The sequence below is a fragment of the Lissotriton vulgaris genome, chromosome 3_1 (genome assembly GCF_964263255.1).
Source record: "Lissotriton vulgaris chromosome 3_1, aLisVul1.2, whole genome shotgun sequence".
NCBI lineage: Eukaryota > Metazoa > Chordata > Amphibia > Caudata > Salamandridae > Lissotriton > Lissotriton vulgaris.
Window position 1 is genome coordinate 296053658 of NC_141689.1, and position 24260 is coordinate 296077917.

The 24260-nt window shown below is 43.7% G+C and overlaps 1 protein-coding gene across 1 annotated transcript in view; it reads right to left on the bottom strand.

Moving 5' to 3' along the window:
• Positions 1–24260, bottom strand: part of LMAN1 (lectin, mannose binding 1) — a 304017-nt gene that overhangs the window by 83469 nt on the left and 196288 nt on the right. The window contains exon 11 of the mRNA XM_086960488.1: positions 12855–13008. Coding sequence (XP_086816614.1) covers positions 12855–13008 — 154 coding nt within the window. The remainder of the gene's footprint in view (positions 1–12854; positions 13009–24260) is intronic.

Genomic DNA, 24260 nt, shown 5'->3' on the forward strand with positions numbered 1-24260 from the left:
CCACCCCCCTGCTGGGTGTCTGGACTCCCTCATCCCGGACCTCCCGACCTCCAAGTGCGAGGGTCCGGACATCAAAGGCCGCCAGACCTATAACTGGGGCAGCTCCAGAGCAGGAAGGCAGTTGTATCCTGGAGTCGAGAGACACCGAGAAGAACTCATCCTTGACGGACTGCTGGCGCTGCCGCAGCCCTACCTTGTGAACTGTCGTCCTGCCGCTGGCGCTGCCGCGGCCCTCTGCAACCTACCTCCTCGTCGGGACCTGCTGGCGCTGCCGCGACCCGTTGTAACTACCATCTTCGTTGGGACCTGCTGGCGCTGCCGCGATCTGTTGTAATCACCGTCTTCGTTGGAACCGGCTGGCGCTGCCGAGATCCGTTGCATCTACCACCTTCATCGGGACCTGCTGGCGCTGCCGTGGCCCGTCCCTCAAGAAACACCGAGCTCGAGGATTGTGAGCTACTCATCATCTCTTTTTTTTTTTTATTCAGATTTTTACAGCATTTTATTTGTAGCCCTTGGTTCCCACCCCCACACGAGGACAGGTGATTCTATTATTATTTACATAGAGATTTATATTACACATATACAAATTCATAAGCAGGGGATAAAGGAGAACAGGAAAAAAAAAAACAACATTAAAATCAAAACTCAATGCATTCTTGGTCATACATTTCATTCTATAGTGATCTAGTGAGACATAAATTGGTATTCTGTATGAGGTTGAGTTGCGCTGTTTGTAGGATAAATAGTTTTAGCATTTGTCCCAGGCATTTTCACTTCATATATTCAATACGCCTGTATCCAATCTAGCAATGGTGCCCAGATTTTCATGCCTCTCTGCCGAATATTACGCCCTTTTTGTTTATAAATGGCTAACTCGAGGCTACATGTCGCAAGTAGTCTAGCCTTCCATTGGGAGAAGGATGGTGGAATGGGATCGAGCCAAGCTGATGCGACACATAGTCAAAAGATTGCCATTGCCACGAAGATCACCCCTTGCAACTGTCTAGGGCGTTCTTTATTAGTGATGCCCAGCATAATCTCTTCAGTTGATATGTTAATCCCAGCACCAGTAATGTCTGAGAGAAACCCTGATATTTCGTTTATAATGTTTGATAGGGTATTACATGTGGCAAACATATGCACACTATCCGCAGCAGGATGTGCACATCGCGGGCAAGTGGTGCCCTTACCTGTCCCCCATTTAGAGATTTTATACGGTGTATAATACCGCGAAAAATATGTTTTATAGAATTGTGTCTGTAGTTTTAAGGACATTAAGTAGGTTAAAGATAAATCATATGCCAAAAGTGGAATACTAGGTGGAACTTCTAGTTTAATTTGCCATGCCGCCCCATGTTTGTCCATATCATCTGGGAGTAAGGTGTTAAAGCTTTCATAGATCTCACCAATTCTTGGCGGCGTGTTGTTGCGCATATTTTCTATGATTTCACAAATTTGAAATTTAATACGTCCTCCCCCTTTTTTTAGCAGGAAATCTCTCACTTGAAGATATTTGAAGAAGTCCCTGTTTGGGATGTTATAATCTTTTTTTAATTCATCAAATGATTTCATGCCCTGAGTAGAGAAAAAGCATCCAAGTTGCTCTATCCCTAATGTACACCAACTCCGTATATAGGAGTCATGAAAAATTTCTGGGAGATCTGAGTTCTGAAGAACCGGTGTATAGTGTGAAAATCGCCCTATACCAAGTAGTTTTTTAACCTGTCCCCACACTTTCACAACATTTTTGATGGTTTTGAATTTCACCTTTTTAAGGTAATCATCGTTAACGTGTCGCCAGAGACAGCCTGTGCTCCCGTTCCCTAGGATGAGTTCTTGTGGTGTAGGAATACTCAGATCATCTGGGTTAGGTTTTAGCAATCTTGTGCTATAATTCATGACTGAAGCCCAATAATAAAGCATCAAATTAGGTAGCGCCCACCCCCCACGCTCTCTAGGTAATGTGATCCATTTAAGTGCTCTCCGAGGTTTACTATAACCTCATAAAAATTGTGAGAACATTGAATCTATTTTCTTAAACACATGCGGTGGGAATTCCAAGCAGATTGCCCTGAAAAAATATAAAAATTTTGGGGAAAAAACCATCTTCAATACATTTGTTCTACCTCCGATAGATAGATGTAGGTTATCTAACCGCAACAGTTCTCTCTTGGTGTGTAGCATTAGTGGCTCCAGATTGTTATTTACAATGTTCTCGACATTGGCACTAATACTAACACCCAAATATGTTGCTTTATCAGTTATTCTTGGGTCTCTCATCATAATCTTGTTATTAAGCACAAGCTGTGTTTTATTGGAATTTAACTTGTACCCCGAAACTCTACCGAACTTCTGTGCTTCGTTTTCAATGAGATTCATAGCAGTTGTAGGATCCCCGGTTACAATAGCGATATCATCCGCATACGCTAGGCATTTTGTTTCTAAACCACGCACATTTATAGGGGCGATTAGCGCGTTTTTTTCGAGTCTGTGTATGAACTCGTCTATATAGATGGCAAAAAGTAGGGGCGAGCAAGGGCACCCCTGTCGTGTCCCCCTGTTAATTTTAAAGTTGTCTGTTAGCTCCCCGTTAATCAATACCCTAGCACTGGGATCAACATATAGTTGTTGGATTGCTGTAATATATTTCTTACCTATGCCACAGTTTCGCATGGCGGCCCACAGGAACTTCCAGGAGACCCTATCAAACGCCTTCTCTGCGTCAAGCAGTATAAGCGCCATAGGGTCTCCTGTCGTTCCCGTGTAGTCAAAGAGGGATATAACTCTTTGCACATGGTCAATTGTAGATCTACCTGGTATAAACCCATGTTGTCTTTCAGAGACTATATTATGAATCCGAGGTGCTAGACGTGATGCTAATAGTTTTGAATAAATTTTGGAATCCCCATTAATCAATGTAATTGGTCGATACGACCCCATTTCCCGGGGATCTTTGTCTTTTTTGGGGAAAACTATTATTTTCGCATGTGACCAGGATTTCGGAGGATTCCCGCCTTCAAAGATGTTTTGAAATAATTCCGTCATAATAGACTTAAGTTGAGGTATGAATTTTAAATAGAACTCAGTCGGAATCCCGTCTAAGCCTGCAGCTTTTCCAGTTGCGAGGGAGTTCATAGATATTAGGATTTCCTCCCAGCATAATGCACTATCTAAGATTTCTTGATCTTCTAATCCCAGGCCCTCTGTAATAAATGGTTCAATATAGCTCAAGGGATCATCGCAAGCATTCTCATCCTCATAATATAGTTTCTGATAGAATATTTGAAAAGCTTTTTTAATATCTGCCGGATCTGTCTTCAAGCCAAGCGTAGGATCATTGATTGCTTTAATTAGGGTTCCGGAAATCTCTTCCCTGGTTCTAACCGCCAGATGGTGACCCATTTTCTCCCCTAATTCATAAATGATCTCCCTACGTGTACTTGCTCTCACAATTGCTTTCTCAGTTAGAATTTCCGATATATAATTTTTAGCTATTGCCACCTTGTTCACTTCCCTGTCTGTCATCTCCCCATCCTGTACTGCCTTGATCAGATTTTCTTCAGCTATCTGCAGACTTTGTTCCAGGGACCTCATTTTTTGTTTTTCTAAATTGTTACGTTGGAATGAGAATCGCATAGTTTCACCCCTGACACATGTTTTCAGAGTATCCCACACATTTTCTATTGAGGTGGACCCTATATTGTCTTCCAGAAAGGCCGGAATCCAGTTCCTCATATGCGTGCAATATTCATCGTTCTTCAATAACGCTCTTTCGAACGTCCATCTAGTAACTGTTGGTCTATTGGCCCCCACTGTTATAGTAAGTTCAAGTGGATTGTGGTCCGAAAGAATTCTTGTGTGTTTTTTTATTTGGCAACTTGATTTTAAAGTGCAGGACATAAGCATATAGTCCAGTCTTAAATGCCTAGAATGAGGGTAAGAATAATAAGTATAACCAGGATTCCCCGGGTGTGCCTCTGACCACCCATCTATTAATCCATGAAGTGCACACAAATCTTTCAGAGATTGGTATACCTTCCGTTTCCTACCATTATAAACAAAGCCTGAGTCAGATAACCATTCGTTAGGTAAATGGATGTTAAGATCTCCACAGACAATAATAGGGAGGGGCCAATGTACCAATTCGTTGGAGATATTATTCAACACTTCCTGATCATCACTAATATTGCCATAAACAGTGCATAGTGTCAATTTATTTTTCCCTTTATTATAGCAGCACTCAGTTATCACGTATCGTCCGAATTTATCCGCGTTTGAACGCGAGAACTGAATCCCTCCTCCTTTTGCCAAGATGGCTACCCCTTTTGTACGTGACCCCTGAGATGTAGCAGAGATAAGTCTATATCCAAGTGTTTTCAAAAGATATTGCTGTGATCCCTCAATATGAGTCTCCTGGAGACATATTATATCGGCTGCAGATAGCCTGAGCCCTTCTGCCACTTTCTGCCTTTTCTTATTATCATTCAGGCCGCATATATTCAATGAAAGTATTTTCAATTTAGTCATCCAAATCTATCAAGGTTACCATATAGATCGGATACCAGCCATGGACCCAGCCTTTCCTCATCAACCTCATTAAGATCTCCCCCTGTATATATTTTGTGTTCCTTGTAAAAAATACGATTCCTGTCCCCAACCTCCCCTCTCCCCCTAAGAGCCTGTTGAGCTTCCCTCCCCCCGTCCCTACACCCCCCACCCCCCACCATCTAGTGAGACTGCCTGGTTCCCTTGGAACTAGGTTTGTGGGCATCGATTGAGTCGCTGGTAGCTAGTGTTGTCGCGTCCTGACCCCTGTTGCTATGTGAGTTTCGGGGAGATATATTTTTTGTAGAATTTGCATTATCTTATCTTCATTATATACAAACATAACATCTGTCTATATAACATAAGATACCCCCCTCCCTCCTGATTTCTCGAAATGTCTTATTCCTTATGCCGCGGTTGCCTGGTTAACAGATATTTGATAGTAACCTATATTTGGGGATTTTGCCCCCCTCCTTTTTTTGGTTTTTCTTTGCCGTCTTTACTTTTTGTAGTAATCTCCTCGAGAAAAGTTTGTGCTTGAATTTCACTGATGAAGCTTCTGGTGACACCCTTATAGATAATTTTCAGTCTTGCAGGGTTCTGTAGAAATACAGTCGCTCCCAACTGTTCAAAAGGATCAAAGAGTTGTCGCATTCTCCATCTTCTTTCCACTGTAGCGTGGGCAAAGTCTGGTCTGCTAAAAAACGTATATCCTTTATATTCTTTTTTGTGGGTTGGGCGTGCCAGATCATATATGGCTTCACGTAGGAGGAAATTGCCGAAATATACCAACATTGCTCTTGGGTATTTTTCTGATGAATGTGCTCGTTTATTGAGGGTTAGCGGGAAGCGATGGGCCCGCTGGATTTCTTTGTCCCAATCCCAGGTGTTGAGTTCCGGAAAAGATTCCTTAAAGAGCGATATCATGTAGCCCCTGGAGTCGTTCCCCTCGACTCCCTCCGGAATTCCCAAGAGGCGTAAATTATTTCTCCTGGCCCGATTTTCTTGATCCTCCACTTTCATCATCAGGTCACGCACAATTCCTTCATGTTCTTTTCCCTGCTTCTGTAGAGCGGATACATCCTTTTCGAGACTCTCTGTTCGTATCTCAACCGATGCCATTCTATCTGATATTTCTAGGCAAGTTTGCCCCACCTTATTGATTGCTCCTTGAAGTTTCTTATTATCAAGTTTCACGGCTTCTTGAAATTTCATAATTGAATTGAATACATCGCCCAGGGAAGGTTCAAATTGACCCCCCATCTCATCAGATGTTTTATGGTCTGTTGTATTTGTATCTCTTAGTGATTTGTATTTGGGATCGGACATTGATGAACCTTGTACGGATGGATTCCTGTGGCGATGCTCAATCTGTTCAGTGTTACTTCCTTGATCAGTGGTATCTTCATCAATAAGTTTATTATGTCTCCTTAGTCTTCTTTTCTTTTTATCTTGTCTTTTCTTTGCACTATTGTCTTTAGAAGAAACATCCATTTTTTTGTGTTAGAGTAGGAATTGGAGTCAGAGGATTCCGAGTTTTCAGATTGTACCTGTTTCTGGCTTAAGCCATGTGGCTCGCTGGATGTGGACATCCCCGTCTCATATACTTCAGACTCAGATAGTGACTCTGATTCAATTTCAGACCCATTTGGCAATAAGACTATATTGCCAGGATTTCTCTCGAGGCTTCGAGGTCGATCAGTCTTTTCCGACTATTACGTTCGGGCTGAGGGGCATTTGTACCAAGTCATTTGAAGCAATAAGATTCTTTGTTTGTATAAGATCTTTGAGTAGTGGTGCAGTCAAATCTGCGGCTGCTCCTTTAGGATCGGCTGATTCATCCCTGCACGTTTCTGTTGCTGGTCCAGTCGTAGTTCTCCCAGACATAATTGCTGGGATCTTGCTCCGATTGCTAAGTATTTTGGGCAATTCACTTAGGTTACCTGGATTACTGTCACTCTCTGGTAATTTCTCTTGCGTAGATTGTCCTTTAATTACTGGTGTAAAAATGTTTGAGATCCGGGGCTGAGCTTCGTTGGCCTGACCGCTGGTTTTGGCCGCTGATTTCAGGTTTTTAATCGCCTGTAGCCGCTTGGCTTTTTTTTCCTGTAGTTCCAGCTTAGCTGCTATCTGAGGATTTTCAGGACCCTCTTCTGTGTTATATTCCTTAGCCATATCCTTTGTTTTGTTTTCTTTGATTTTCTCTTTTGTTCTGTCTTTCTCCTTATCTTTCTGTTCCTTCTGCCCCTCTTTATCTTTATCTTTATCTTTTTCAGTATTTTTGAATTTTTCTTCCTTATTTTTAGTCCCTCTTGTCTCTGGTCGCCGCACTAAATTTGCCGGGCCTTGTATGTACACATCCTCGAGCCGATTACCTTCATAGCCTTCTATTTCAGCCATGCTGGCCACTCTCTTTTCTCTCTTCACAGTCTCAGTCTGTCTCTGACACCGCTGCCTCTCTTGAGACTTCGTGCCCCAGTTTACATAAGAGCAGCTCGCTTTCTCAGCAGCTCTCAGTTTCTGTTTCTGACTGTGTCCCTTTAGGTTTTCTTTAATTTTCGCTTTTGAGCTCCAGCGCAGAAACCAGCAGGGAAAACGTGTCCCAGCAGTGCCAATGCACCACAGAAGCGATACTTGTCTCAATATTGCCTTCTTTTGTTTGGCAAATCCACTGTAGCAGCAATCTGCAAAGATACACACTGAGGCTAAGCTTAGCCCTGGCCGCGGACTCGGTGTATCTTTCCCCCGCATCGAGTTCTGTGTTCTATCGTTTTCCCCAATGCTGCCTTGACAACCGTTACCGAGCAGTGGAGCACCGAGGTTACCGAGTCGATCAGCCTCGTGGTTTAGACCGAGTGCACCAGGAGAGTGAAGAAGTTCTACAGTATGCCTGCGGCACCCGGAAAGTCTTTTCTCTCCCCTCCTGCTAAGTCCTTGCCGGTGGCTTTTATTTATTTTTATTTTTCTCGGAGCTCATAAGCTAACTGCCCCTGCACTTCTTTTCCCAGACGAAAGGAGATGATGCAAGCCAAAATCCTCGGTGAGTTGAAAGCGGGAAGCAGGAAGAAATAATGTAGCAGTGAGAATGCAGTGTGAACACGGTGAGCCGCAAAAGAGCCATAAATCAAACCTTAGTCTCATGTACACACAGGTCCTGCCCAGATACACCGCGAAAAATGGTTAAAGCATTTAATAACATACTTAAGCGCTATGGAAATGTCAGTGATTAACTGCTGCAGATATGCGAGCAGACAAGCAAGCGGGCAGCAGCTTACGATGAAGCTTACGATGAAGCTGCTCTTCAAAGCACTTTTTCCCCCACGGAGTTTCACACAGTTGTCTTCTCTAATTGTCTTATTAGAGTCATATCAAGGCTTACTTGTTACTTGTTACTTGCTTGCTATTTTGCTTGGCTGAAACAGTCTGAACCTGTCCGAGTCCGTGTCAATCCCCGGCAGACCCCGGCAGGCTCCGGCAGGCAGGCAGGCAGGCAGGCAGGCAGCTAAGGAGCATCCGATCCACAAACTTTGCTTGCTGCCTGTTTGTTTGTAACTTGTCAACTCACAGGGCTCTTAGGCAAAATCCGGATGCTGATAATATTCAGTTATGCTAACCAGGGCAAATAAGCGGCAGTGTCCAAATCTGCATCATAAAACATCATGACTGCCAGAGGTCAGAGCTCCGCGGAAACACAGCTTCACACAGCGATCACACCGACGCCATCTTCAGTCTCTCCTCGATCGCCATTTTTCGCTTGAATGGGAGTGCCTTTCAAAACGTGAGCTACTCATCATCTCATCGCAACTACCAGTTTGGTAATGAGACTGTCCCGCTACCCCCTTTCCCATCCAAGAGACTAGAATCGAGGGGACCCCTGAGTCCAGACCTCCTTGTACCATTCTACCGTACTTCAAGATTGCTTATAAAGAACGTTAAATCTTATCTTTGTGTGGTGCCTATCTGTGGGGGGGAAGTTACTTGTCTGTACGATCGCTGGAGACGGCTCTCCCCGGAGACCTCTCCCCTTGTCCTCGGCCGACCCTCCAGGTCCCGTCTAACATGCAGCATAGGCATTGGTTGAATATCCCTACACACAATCGTATTGACACCCTAGCTAATCTCGAGTCAGTAAATTGACAGCAAATGATAACCTTAAGGCAGCACGACAGGTTAGATTCAAAGGAGTCAACTCTTAGCGTGGGGCATGGGCGCCTTTACCTACAATTGTCAACGTTAATCTTTATACTGAAGTTGGGACAACGGATATGGAGGCTGCCATAGATAGATCACCGAACACGACGGCCTTGTCTATCGCACCCCCCACACCGTACAAATAGTTAAAATTCCATCCATAGGGGCTAAAGGATTGGGGAATAAAACCAGGCCTAGGTAAGATGAACACCAGCCAGTTCCTGTTTTGGAACGTGGCAGGGTTAACTTCAAAAGTTACAAATACCTTATGGACTGACTTTACTAGGAAGTTTGATATTTTCAGCCTTCAGGAGACCTGGGCGACACACATCATGGGCTACAAAAACTTTCCATACTGCAGCCGTCCAATCATCATCTGGTAGGGCCAAGGTAGGGCATAAATACGAGTTGAAATCCCGCCCCCACCGCAGATAACACTTCTGTTTCCAACCTCGAGGACATTGGAAAGATAGTCCTTAATGTTTCAGACAAGCATTTCCAGATCATCAGCATGCATATTGACAGAGATTTCTGTACTATGGTATTGAATTTTTATAATAATGTGGCATCTGAATTGCTTGAGGGAACCATGAGACATATGTACGGGGATTTGCATAATCTACAAGCTGGTTCACCTAAAGATGTGTGTGTTATCTGCGGTGGGGGCGGGATTTCAACTCGTATTTATGCCCTCTCTTTGATGAAGGGGGTTGTGGCATGGGTTAGGAAAAGGGTTCAGGCCCCATTTTTCCCATACTAGGCAAGGAGTACTTCTAAACAATATTATGTTTGAACTTGATATGGGTTTTGCAAATAACCTATGTTCTCTTCTGGCCCCTTTTCGTCCGACATTTAATGGGTGAGGTACCTTTACAATAATAGATTACATTCTAATTTCATGTAAGTATGCTACTTACATTAAGGATTTTAGAACACATGAGATTGCATTAAGCAATCATTTTTCTATCAGCATGGAAATGGTGGTGCATAAAAACTCTAAAAAGACCGATGGCAACCCAATTCATTCTGTGGAAAATATTACTCTGTCCAGACAAAATGGCTATGCCCTTAAATGGGCAAAAGTGCATCCAGGGCTCTTCATGGAGAAAGGGGTGAAAGGTTGCTTCAACGAGGTTTCAATTTGCTTAGATGAGTACTCTTCACACCAAGAAATTGTAAACAATTTTCTATTTATTTCTAATTTTGCAAAAGAAAGCCTAAACGTAAAAGGGAGAATGAATAGTAACATTAAACAAGGGTGGTTTGATAACAAGTGTACAAAGGCCCATACTAACCTCAAAAACGCCTTGCATGCTAAAGTGAAAGCTAAAGTGAAAGATCCAGACCAGATTAGAAAGGCAAGACATGAATAGAAGAGGGAACTTAAGGCAAGAAAGTCTGTCCTAAAAAAGGATGCTTGGCAGGTTTACATGAGACTTCGATCAACCGTGATCCATCAGCCTTCTGGAAGGCTGTTAATGCCCCCTTCCTGGCTGGTACTGACAAAGCCATAATAGAGAAAGCAATAACTGAGCACGACTGGATCACTCATTACTCAAGCTTATATGGAAATTCGATCCAAACAGACCAGGACATTTCGGCAACTGAGGTAGAAATTGATCACCCCCTTATTCCAAGCGACATAACCATACATGTCACTCTTAGCGAGGTAACTTCTGCCATAAACTCAAGTCAAGGAGGGAAGGCCGTGGGGCCTGATGGGATCCCAGTAGATCTTTTTAAATGTAATGTAGATTTCTGGGCCCCACTACTAATGCAGTTCTTTAATGCTTGCTGGTCAAGAGGCTTACTACCCACCTGGTATGAATCCATAATAGTGCCCATATTTAAAAAAGGCGATAAGGTAAACCCAGCCTGTTACCACCCAATTACCTTGCTGGACTCCACAGTTAGGATAGCGGGGCGAGTCCTGCTAGATAGGTTACATATTTGGGCGGATGAAAAGTCTATTTTAAGCGATCTCCAATATGGCTACCGAAAAGGCTTGGATACAATTGAACAGGGCCTAAATCTACACATTTTTATAGATAAGTATACTAACGCCAAAAGGGAAAATTTATATTTAACTTTTGTGGATTTAACAGCGGAATTAGACTGCGTTAATCATTAGAAGCTTTGGTCGGTTTTAGAGGATAAAGGAGTAGAAGCCCCAATAGTCACTTTCCTAAGGCAGTTATACTCAGGGGCAAGGGCCAGGGTTCGGTAAGGGAGGTGGAGAGGGGGGAGTGCACTAAGCACTTTAAATTGACGAGGGGAGTAAGACAAGGGTGCATCTTAGCCCCGTTCCTCTTCTCACTTTATATAAATACCCTTGAAACTGCCCTGGTCAAGGAGTGTAAGGATTTACCAGCAGCTTCGTCCCGGCCTATACCAGCATTCATATATGCTGATGATGGGGTCCTCATAGCCCACACTCCGATTGCACTGCAGAACGTTGTTAAAACGTTTGTTAACTACATGTCAGGTTTGGGACTTACCATCAACTGTTTGAAAACTTACACTATGAACTAAGGGGCCGGTCTACAAAGGAAAACCCTCTTTATACAATCCAAGCCAATAGATAGCGTTACAAACTTTTCCTACCTCGGAATATTATTTGGCAACTCAGTACTTTGGTCTCAGGCGATCAAAGCCAGCAGACTTTTATTTATCAAATCACTGATGGCTTGACAAAATTTTGTAGGAAACTAGGTAGACGTTGCCCTTTTGAAATGTTACAGATCTATAGAGCTAAATGCATGACTATTGCCTCTTCTGGAGCAGGAATATGGGGCTATGTAAATGTAAACATTTTGCAATCTGCCGAAAACAAGTTCCTCAGGACACTTTTGGGCGTCCCAGATAGATCATCAAATTATATATGCCATCAAGAACTGGGTACGCCATACTTTGAAGATTTAATTAAGATTCAACCTATCCTCCTATGGCACAAAGTTTTGACTTCAGATGAGACTGCTTTTAACCACCTTATTTTACAAGATGCCCGGGGGTTGGAAGGAGTCAGGCGGATAAGATGGCTAGCATTTGTGAGAATTTTCTTGACCAAATAGGCCGTCCTGAATATTATAGTGAACCGCAAACCTTCTGTACTGTTTCTAGGAAAGATTTTAACGTAATTTGTATACAATACTTGGGTGCAATTAGAAACATTCATAGAAACAAAAAAGCCCACAGACCAAACTCATTTTATGATTTATACAATTACAGGTATTCAATCTTACATTACATTGATAACAAATGACTTGGAGATTTTTGCTGACCCGGTTGAGACTGAATATTTTACATAGAAGCCTGAGTTTTCCTGCACCAATGTCTCGACCCAATCAACTTTACCTATGTTTTTTTGTAAATTATATTCTAACCCTAGAAAAATTGATTATTCCAGTTTTAGAAAGATCAGGTCTGAGACAATGCCAAACAGCGTTTCGTTTTCTGCCATCGCTAGACAATGAATGTATTATCGCTTCTGTAACTGTATTTTTAAAACATATTTTTAAATACCGTAAATCTATTTTATAATGTTTTTGATATGGTTTTTAATGATCGTAGGATCTGGTATTTTAAACTGTAATGATTTAGGTATATGAACTTTTATGGTCAACTTTATCAGTTACCGAATAAAGTAATTTTGATTTGATTGATTTGACTGTTCATAGGGAAGAAGTAAACCAGGGATCTAAGAAACATAGACTCCAGTGTATAATAACATTACATTTTGTAAAAATCTACTATTGAAGACACTAAGGAAGACTAGGGACATTGGCCAAGTGACGCCTATATTAGCTTATGTGCTACCAGAAACTGCTGGGTGAGGAGGGCATTAAATTGAGATTAACAGTTGGATTCAAGAACATTAGTTGAAACCAAATTTAGCAACAGACAAAAATAAGGGGATGAGACCTCCGTTAGTTTACAGAACTTAATGCATTTGATTCCCTCCCATGTGTTTTTATCTGATAAGAAAACATTTACTTTGAATGAAGACATCTGATGTTTGATAGAGTAACACATGACCCTCAGACTGCAAGGAACACATTTAGATAAATTATAAAATACCGCAGAAGTTAAATATAAAATATATAATAAAAGATTACCTGATTTCTTTGCACTAAATGCTCAATGTCTCGTTTTACCACATGAAGGTGTTCTTTGATGTCAGAGAAGTGCTGCGCAGTCTCATAGCCTCCGCCTGCAGATCCTACATGTTGCATCCCTCCAGCAATTCTCAAGGTGTCACTTATAGCACTTCTGAAATATCAAACCGTGAAGTATTTTAATACAAATATGCAGCTTCAACTGAATACTCTTTGCACAAAGTAAACGCATGCATTACCACACTACTGTAAATTCTCATCACTATCCCAAGAACATCTAAAAAATTCAACATAAAAACGATAACAAAGCCAAAAGGTTTTACCTTAGTATGGAGAGCATCAGACAGAGATAACATTTAGGCATGAATTTACAGGTAACCACAGAGAACTACTGGCAGCCAAACATAATGAACCTAAAGGCATGAATAATAACAGGCAGTAATGACCTTTAATGGCCCCAGGCAGTAACAAACCCCAAATGAACAAAAGTAATGAAAGTAAATAGCGTCAGCCAGTACATACAGAAATGCGTACAGGTGGAAAAGATCCACGAAGATCCCAGACTGCAATGAGCCTGAATGGCCCAATGCAGCAACAAGCCTCAATGGCCCAAGGCAGTAATACACATCAATGTCCACAGATAATAACACACATCAATGGTCCCAGCAGTAATGATCATCAATGTCTAATAGATGACTAAATGCTATGGTGAGTGGAAAAATGGATGTGCAATTGAGGGGACAGATGAGTGGAGAGCTTGACTGTATAGATTTATGAAAGGGTGGCCGGAGTAGTCGCTCACTTTTCAAGATGAAAAACAAGTTTTTGTATCACTATTTTGAATTCCTGTAGGTTTCGAATGGCACAGATGGATTGATGAATGGGTACAGAAGGGAGTACCCTTGTTCACCTTACCAGTACCAACCCAGAGTATGCTTTGCACCACAGCTCTTTACACCTTAGTGAATGGTCACATTCAGAACACGAATCAGTAATTTTTAGTGTGTGTTAAAATGTCCACCATCATGTACATTTATTCAATAGCCCATGCATGTCCTTAAGATGTAAATCCATGCTTCTTCTCAAACCTAGCTTACAAAAATATCTACGCTTAAATGAATACGCTCCAATAGAATGCCCCAGCATCTAGAATGCCCCTTCCCACATAGATCGTACTAAACCCCTCACATCAAGTCTTCAAATCTCACCAAATTATCATTTAGTAAACCCTTCTTACACTATTCTGTGATGATACTTTGCTATAGATATGCTACTTTAGCCTTATGCCTTACTTTTGCATGCTAACTCGTTTTGGTTGTACTACTGTGATACATAATGTTTCCCTGAACAGGCCTTGATTGGGTACCGTCAGCCTCCTGTACTACTTCATGTACTTACTAAATCGTACCTATATCAAATTCATGTACTTACTAAATTGTACCTATAATAAATTCATGTACCTTCAAATCCTCTTTATCATTGCCAAAACAGCTGCTGTCTGCTCTTGTGTATTTATTTTAGATGCCCGATTATTGCACAGGCCATGACCTCAAACGCATACATCCCTCATAATGATGCACTGCTGTAGTCAGTATATATCCGTTATGTACCTTGTTGTTGTACTGCTGTTGACTACAAATGTATGCATTTCTGGATTGCCTTATTATTGTACAAAATATATATATGAGCAGCTCCTGCAAATATGGTAACAATAATTCTACCCTAGAAATGAAACTTGGTTGTAAAGTGCTATGCTAGCCTTGGGGGTCCTAGGAGCTTTACAGAACGAGTTACTTACCTTAGGTAACAATGTATCTGGTACAGACAATTCTAGCCGCAGATTCCTTAACGTAGAATTATCCCCAGGCGTGAGACTGGATCTGGAAAAATGTATTTGCCACAGTGTCTGTGAGAAAATGGGAACAGTGTGCGAAAAAAATCTGAGAAACAGAAAGGAAAGAAGCGAATAGTGAGGAACAGCACCATTCGAGGAAGTGCCAGGCACTGTGGCACCAAAGGTCATAGAAGGGAAGAGCAGAGCACAGCTACTGGGAAGCAACCTTGCAAGCAAATACGACATCCTCCCTGAAGACAGAAAAAACATGTGAAACATGTTACAGCAGATGAAAAAGCAGCCTGCAACCACAGACCATTAACAGTGAAGGACATGAAGTCCAGAACAAAATACCCCAAGACAACACCATCAAGGAGAGTCACATCCCCTGTAAAGAGCTAGGAGCTGAGGCACAGCCAAGAGACCCAACTCAGAGGACTGCAGAGAAGTCTGACATTTCAAGCAATGAAAAAGGGAGAAGATTATAAGTAGGCCCCACACTGGAAACACCGGGGTGTAGGGATGCAGAAGTACACATGAACCTACTGACCAATTACCAGAAAGGAAGGAGTGGATGCAAACAAACAGAACAAAGCATCCCGCTAGGAAGAAGTGAAAGAGGGCACTCACAGAAGACAAGACCACCCGGAGGTAGGCGAGTGCAGAAGACCAAGCTGAAGGTCCTAGCATAACGGGGAGGAAGGGCGGGACGTGAAGGAATCTGCAGCTAGAATTGTCTCTACCAGATACATCGTTACCGAAGGTAAGTAATTCGTACATCTGACAGAGACTACTAGCCACAGATTCCTTAAAGTCGAATAGATACTCTAGCCATACTCAGAAGGGAGGAGGGCCTGCGAGAGAACCTCCGCCTAAGGATGAAACACAAGGCTCCAGTATGGGATGTGTAATGGGGACAAGAAGGGCGGCCCAGCCCCCACCAAGCAGAAGGAAGCAAGAACAAGGCGAGGGGGGGCAGAATACCCCAAGCCCATACAAGGTACAAGGGACATCCGCCAGAAAGCCCTGGAGCTACAGACAACGCCAGAGGAGTACAGAGGAAGAAAAGAATCACCCCAAACTCCAAGGAGAAGAGGTAGAAATGGAGGCAGAGCCCGCCACAAGAGAACACACACACAGTGAAGGGGACAGCTGAACCGGCATCAGACTCGAGTCAGCGGACAAGGCAGAAACGGCTCCACAGCCAAGAAGGGCAGGCATGAGAAGAAAGACACAGTCTCGCAAAGCTCCAGCAAAACAAGAGGCAGGAGCACCAGGGCACATGCCAAGGCCCACAGCAGTGGACCAAAAAGAGCAGGCACTCGCAGCCGGCAGCTGGCAAAGACCATGAAGCCAAGCGCCCAACACAAGCCGAGCGCAAGACGAAGGCAAAGGCCAGGGAAATCCAGAACAACCCCAAATTAAGACAGTTCCAGACAGAAACCAACCACGAAAAGAAGTGGGACTAGCCAGAAGAGAAGAGGAGAATATGTAGGACGGACTTAAGTTGTCAACCAGAATACAGGAAAAGACTAGGATATCCTAGCCCCCGGAACACCAGACAGAAGACCAGGCCGAAACGCTGGACAAAAAAGGGCGGGAACACCACAACACAATGCCGTAGATGGCATGCCAAAGCCGGTCCGGCGATGAAGCAGATACTGAGAATGACAGAACCTGGGGCAGCGCAAGATGTACCAAGACAAAGACAAAGAGACCGCACCAGCAGTTTACAGGGATGCCAGGAAAGGCGAGGAACACGAAAAAAAAGGGAGTCGACACCCTCCCAGCTTAGGGCAGTGCTATACAATAGCTACACGTACCCTACTTAGGGTATGAAAAGTCTCAAAGAAAACATGGGAACACCTCTTAGGGAAAATATCCCGCAGCAGAGGACAAGAACATAAAGGACCAGCGGTTAGTACCACAGGCGGCCTATTAGGCAGCCAAAAAATACACAAACGCCAAAAGGGCTGAACCAGCAGCCAACAGTACAGAGGGGCCAACCTGAGGACCCCGAAGGCATATCAAACCACACAGAAAACACAGACCGGCCAATCAAAACACTAGACTCCAGAAAAAAGGTGGATAACGCCTCCCATCAAGCCCCGGAGGATCAATAAACCAACCTTACCGAGATGGAGGAGGAATGAGCCCCGCAAGGAGCCGTTGAATGGCGGAGTCTGTGTGGGTGTTAAATAAAAAGAAATCAATCAAAAGGCAGGTCAACCAGCCGCTCCCTAAAATGCTCAGGAAAAACGCCATTCTGCAACCAAGCATGGCAACTGAGCCACAGAGCTGGCCAAAGCACGTCTGAGAGCATCAGCAACGTCCAAGGCCGCACGGAGAATAAACGCGGCCAACTCCCGACCATCCAACACATGGTGCTGTATATCAGCGCGGGCACCTTCTGGAAGATGCGAGACTGAAGGGACTCCACAGAATCCCACAGGCTGGAGGTAGCCCTGGCCAACACACAAAGTGTGTTTAGCGCTCGCAAAGCAGCACTGGTGGAATCGAAGATGTTACGCTCCCATGAATTCAACCACCAGGCCTCCCGCGATGGAGGAAACACTGAAGGCAAGGAAGGAAAAGCAGTTTGCAGAAGAGGGCCCTGGGTAGGAGGGTGGAAAGAAACGCAGACTGGATCGTGCAGAGCAGGACGGTGGTGGTATAGGAGCAGCTAAGGCACCGGGTCACTCGTGGCAGGACGACCCCGGCCCCTAGAAGAGAATTGTGGAGCGAAGCTTCGAATGGAAGAAGCAGCTCCCGTCCACCAGAGCCCCGGTGGAGAACATCCAACTGCTGGTCCGTAGGGAATGGGGTTACAGGGTCACCCATCTTCAAAATTCCAGCGGTCGCGGAAATGGTCCGAACAAAGGCTACACTCGCCTCCGTAGGGCGCCACGGGGGAGTAAGCAATTCCTCCGTGGATGACGGCTGTAAACTAAGCTGTCCATCTCCGAGTCCAGCTGGAGGAATAAACAACCAGCCCCTGAATAGTGGAGGATCCGCGGACGAGTGGGGGACCTGGAGGCCTCCGGGGAAGGCGGGGAAGCTGGCAGAGCCACCAATAGCAAGCTGCGAAAGAGAGGGTCCTCGATGACACCACACCCCCACAACATGAAGCCGAACTCTTCGGCCCCGGGGTCGAAGCCGCCGGCGACTACGCGGAAGGCACTGTGCAGGGCAAGGGCTCTGCGGAGGGCCAAAGAAGCCTGCAGAGCCGTAGCATAGGCTTCCATTTTGAACCTAGTCGCTCCAACACCAGGGAAGGGCGGGTAGGGTGGCGACGGCGCACATCCCGAGGGGAACCCGTGCCCTCTGCCGAACGAGGACAAGGCCTCGGAGACAGGCAGCAGGACCTACCAGCGAGCAAGCAACGCCCTTGGGGCCGTGGCAAGGGGCGATGCTGCAGTTGGAATCAGAAGCTCCTGGCTTCAGAGTAGGGTGCGAGAGCGACCTGGATAAGCGGGCCATCAGCAATTTCATCTGGCGCTCCCGCCGGGACTTCGGTTTGAAGTGCTGACAAGCGTCACAGTCCATAGAGACATGGTGCTCTCCCAAACACACATACATACAGGGTGAGGGTCTGTCGCCAACATCTGACGTGCACATCTTGAAACCCGTAGGCATTCGCACACTGTTCCAAAACGCAAAAGCGTGAAAAGAAAGCCTGAAAAGAGGTCAGGACACGATCCGGATCCGCGTTGCACGCGGAAAAAAGGAAAAACTGACGTCAACGTGCCGGGGTGGGCCTCATATGACCTCGCTGACGTCACACCCGCAGACATCAGGGCGGAGTCACGGGGCACCGCCCCCCGGCGCGCAGAGATGCTGTGGCAAAGAAAATTTTCCAGATCCAATCTCACGCCTGGGGATAATTCTACGTTAAGGAATCTGCGGCTAGTAGTCTCCATCAGATGCTTCATACTACATTTCACCTGCCTTATTGTGGATTTGTTTAGTCCTTCGCTTTTTTAACATCTTACTACCTCTGCCACGTTGCTGATCTTCTTATTTTAGAGGCTCCTGGTGTACAGTCTGAAATTGAAATTTTAGAGGGAGATATACGATTACATGGAGTTATGTTATTAGTTCTATGAGGAGATGTGGTGTAGGTGCTACATTGCTACCTTTAGACCTAAAGACCTGGGTTCTAATCCCTGCATTCCACCATTGAGCATTTTTGGGAAATTTAAATTTTCTCTCTGTACCAAGCAATGTAAAACGTGTGTAAGGCGAAGCAAAAGTGTAGCGTAATGCCTCACGAACAAGCTCTTCGGCCCTCTGCATCACAAGGTGGCTTCAGATATCGGATCTGGTTTAACCCCACACAGCACAATGATCTATGTACAATACCTGGTCCTTGCTATCTCTCCTAGTATGGCATTGCATGGGGCTTGAAGATGAGAGATACAGCCAATGTTGCTTAGATGGTAAGGCGCTTGCTGAAAATATTAATTTTTATCATAATGATCTTCTTTTTACCTAGTGCTTTACTTCGCACTTTTGCCCCTTAAATTTCAGGAATTACCGCTGCCCGGTATTTGGTCTACCGAACTCAAGAGTATAGATGGCTGGATGGAACTTATGGAATTTCAACTTGCAGATCACAACTGATACCAGCTACAAGCACCAACTTTGTGGGTCATCCCAGCAGCCTTCTGACTTCAGGGTATTGACTGGCTACAGACAAACAGTATTTATACGCTAGCATAACAAACACAGATTACCATCAATGGAAAAGAGTTGGTGATCTTTTCTCACTTGCATTGGCAAATGTCGCTTATCTCTGAAGATTTTGTGATCAATGTGTAAAAGGGTGTATTCAATAATCTATTGATGTCATTGTTAATTAAATAGTATTGAGGATGCAACACTAACAAATTAATGCATGTGCAAAGCAATGATTTATGCATAACTATCCAGAGCACAAGTTTTCAAACTGTTACACGTTAATGGACCAACGCACTTTCTTGCTTCCTTGTGTAGAAGGAAGCACAAGTAGAAAAATTACTTTCAGGCATACTCTGCATAAAATAAAATACCATAGCCGCAAAGAAAAAATAACACTCTGCTTCTTGAGTTTGATCAGAAATAATAAGATTAAAATGAGGTATTGCAGTTTGAACCTTTTTTACATGGCCAAGTTTGGATTTAAAAACAAAGAGTAAAACTTCAGATTTTTCCAACGTCTGGATGACTCAGTAGTTCCTCTCTGAACCCAGTAACAGTGGAGCTTGTAAAGAAGTGACGCACTACACAGACGAGATGGCATAAAGGTAGTGTGGCAGTCAGGGATGGAAAGCTCTAAACATATCTCGTCTGGGGGCACCCTAGGGACGACACTGGTAGCTGCATTGGTGATGAACAACACTCTAGGCTAAATTCACATTTGTTTTGACGTAGATGTTCGCAGATGGTAACATGCATAAGTCACTTCTCTAAATTGGCATGTCGCTTCTCCTGTGGAGAGGACTGTTGTTTCCTACTGTCTTGTATAAGTGCTCCCTTCACTTTTGGGGGACATCTGGGAGCGGCAGTGATTTCGATGGTCTTACCACCCGAGGTCCACACCATGGAGGGCTGAAGTGTGGGGAGTACAGTGGGAGATTTCATTAGTGGCAACCTATGCAAGACTGGCGGCACGGATCCCCCTTTGCAGGGTTGCAAGCAATAATGTAAAAAAGGCTTTGTCAATCTGAAATACCTCTACATGGGTAATAATAACACCCACAGCTGTAAAGCCACTTGTACCAAGGTAATAATAATAATAATTACTACTATTATAATAATGAGTCAACCAATGCCGTATGATTCAGCAGTCAAATATCAAATTAAAATATGTTTTGGAAATCAGGGGTTCTTAAAATACACACATTTGTGTCTCAAAAAATCTATTTTCTAATGCGGAATACTTCTAATAATTGATTGAACCAAGCAAAATCTTTCCATTTAATAGGCTGGTCTGTATACAGAAGAGCTACATACAGGTAGTTGGAGAGATACCAGTAGTTCATGAGCTACTTGTTGCAGAAGCCTGGTTCAGAGTCACCAGCGGCATAACAAAGGCCCCTGTGGCACTGGGGGCCCCAACCCTACAGTGGACTCGATTCAGCCCAACGCCACGGCATATTTGTGCAATATTGTAGACTCTGCCCCTCATCACAGTCTGCAGGGGGCCACATCATTTTACATTATGCCTCAAATTCGCTGGAACTCTCACAGCAGTTGACTGATAAACAATGGAACTCTTGCATCCTGAAGTTTTAGAAGGCAGAGTCGTGCCTTGAGATAATCATTGCAAGCTTGTGGACAGCTACCCACGACTCCTGGCCTGGATGTTGGCAGTGGTCGCTCGTGGCCAGGCTCCTTCCTTTAATTGAATTTTAGAAGAATTTCAACCTACCTGAAACCGGCGTGCTACCACTATTATGTTTCAATTCTAAAAATAGTATGGAGAGCTTCCATACCCGTACGTTAAGGGCGATGTGATTGAGAATGTTGGTGACAGAAGGGTTGGAGGGAGCTGAGCTGACCTACGCTTTCCCCGCTTGTATTTGTGCCAGGGTTTTTTTTGTAGAATAAATGTTTTGAAACTTCTCTGGCCTCAAATGATTCTTTATACATTTGTTAAAGAGTTGCCCAATCCTGGTACAAGTACACACTATTATTGTGATTGGTGAAAAGGAAGGCAAAAGAAACCCAAAATTAAGAAAGGTGAAAGGAACCTGAAATCAAGGAAACTGGAACGGGACCCGTAAATACATTGTACGCAAATACTCATCAAATATTGCCAAGCACTTAAAAACATTTCAAATTATTTGGAATTTCTTTAAAGCCAACTGAACTTTTACTGCGACAAACTGTAAATTATAGTTAATCACTTGCCAGGGGCACAACTAGACGTAAACTTCGAGGGTGAGGGTCGAACACTCCCAGCCAGGGCTGGCCCTAGCACTGGTCGCACATGGTGCAACAGTCTTTTTTTTGGCGCCCCCTCTCCCATTTCCTTCTTTGCGAATTCCCTCACTACCACTCACCAACAATGCACCTCATCTCTCTATAGCACCTTTCTGACAAACATTTCATTTTTTTTTATAGCGCTACTCATTGTTTACTCACACTTAGTCCTGTGATCTGCATGGTACACGTTCTTTGTAGCAGGCATATTAACCCTCTGCGCTGTGTGGGTGGCAGGAGTGTGAGAAGTTGGCCTGATATATAATTAGGCTGTCCTGTTTTCAGTTTCTATTTTTGGTAAATTCTGGTGGGGTTTTTTCAGTGTTTTCAATATCTTAAAAAACAGTTGTTATCAGTGGTTACACATTTTCACGCCACTAAAAACAACAGAAAAGGTGTTTTTCCGGTGTTTATGGAACGTTTTGCTTTTATCATTGCTTGCTTTCTGCACTGAAAAAGCATGGTATATAGACAGACAGTGTACGTATAGCATATATGAGGTCCAAAGAGATATTTGCAAATTAATCTTATTGTAGTACACCATACAATACTTCTTCAGTGAGACTTTGGTCATGTGCGCTCGTGCTGTCCTACCCATGTAAACTTCTGTGAAAAGGCCCTCTCAGCATACATAGCCCTTGGGCGGAGAACCGTCAGCTAAGGGACACAGTTGGGATGACTCTTTGTTTGATGCCACATAAAGCACAAATTGATAAATATTTGCATTTTAGTTCCAGGGCATAAGAAAACAGTGCACCAGAATGGACTAAATAGTCAATAGCATCCCTCATTAACTCTGAAGATTGTAAAGATGCTTTCAGCATACCATCTAACAAGTGGCAAGGATCTCCTACAGGGAATCACTTCAGCTCGGGTATAAATTTTGACAGGTCATCACACAAATTCTTTATATACGTAGCTGAATCACTACAAATACAAACAATATCACTCCAATCTTTGTTGAACTTGGAAAGAACCTTTTTTGCAGAGCATAACAAGTGACACTGAGTTCCATGTTTTCCAAAAGTCTGGTGTCACGTTTTCACCACTATCCCAGATGCTTGGTGATATATATACTTGTCACTATACCTTGCATTTAATGTTTAAAGCCTGAGGTGTTGGCCATTCACTTACTATCAATACTGTCCCACTAGAAACTATGGTCTGATGTATTAAGGGTTTTTACCCATTCTCTGTGGGTAAATGTGATGACACATATTAGGAAAGATTTCTATGAAGCAAGCCGTTTTACCTATCAGTGAAAGAATCAAATGCAGCCAAAATATCAAATGTGAGTTTGATATGTCCTGATTCTCTACAGTTTATAAAATAATTAAACTAAACCTAAAACGTGAAACTAAACCCTGCATCTTTAGACCAAAGGCCATAAAACTGAAAAAAGTAAAAGGAAGAAGAAACAATATTTTAGTGGCATCCCTAAAGAACAAAACTCAAGCAGAATAATGTTAGCTACTCTTTCCTACTACTAGCTTGTATAACAAAGTTACATTTTATTGACCCCTTCAGTAAGAACAAAATAACTTCTTCACTTTTTTTCCTTTCTTTGAATGGCATTTAGTTTGCGGTTGTGCAGGTGTTTTTTCAGTGTTTATATGTTTTCACCGGTGAGGGCTATTTTTCTTTCAGTGGGGTTTTATCAGTTATTATAGGTTTAAACCTAAAACCCCACAGCCTATATATAATGTTCACTATTCTAGTGAGCACTTTGTATCAGCCAAACAACCCTTATTGATGATTGGTTGTAAGTCAACCTTATAGACCAGCTATCCTAGTAGCATGGACAAGAGCAGTCTTTAGGCTAAACTCTAGAGGGCGTGTTAAGCCAGCTGTTATACCATCACATATACCCCTTGAACACCAAGTGAAAGGACAACACACAAGTTGTTATGAAAATAAAATGATATTTATTTATAACACAACAACCCTGGACTCTTTATGAGGACAGGGTGCTAAGCACAATACAAAGCTCTTTAAGAAATACTGAAAGTCGCACAATTTACACAAATGCCCGAGGGGCACGAAAAACCATATACTACAAAAGTGGAATAGCAAGTAAGTAACTATTCTCAGAGGCTTTGGGATCGCTAGGACTACTGAACCTTCAGATTACGAGCAGGAGGCCTAGGGAGATCGGGTGCAGAGTGTGCACTCTCACGCGCAATGCGGGACAAAGTCTATGGAGGCTAGTAAATGCAAAGTTAGTGTTCTCGGGCGAACCCGATTAGGTAGGTCAAAAACGAAAGTGGATCTGGACACTTAGAGAGTGGATCTACGCTGGAGCATCTGTTTACCTAGCCCAGGGGCTGCGGCTGCATAGGGTTCAAGTGTCGTCGGGAATCCTCGTTGATGAACCAGGAACCTGAAAAGAAGAAGTTGCTAGCAGGCGACCAGTGAAGAGATTCGGAGGGATCCAAGCCTGGATCGATGATGGTGGAAACCTGAAAGCAGAGGGGACTCAGTTCTTAATCACTAGCCAGTGATAAGGTGGGCACCAGGATGGCACCGGATGAAGTCACCTCGACCAGGTGAGTGGGCGACGCTGGGCACTGCAGTCTCTTGGACCAGGAGGCGTTGTCGGCGACCAG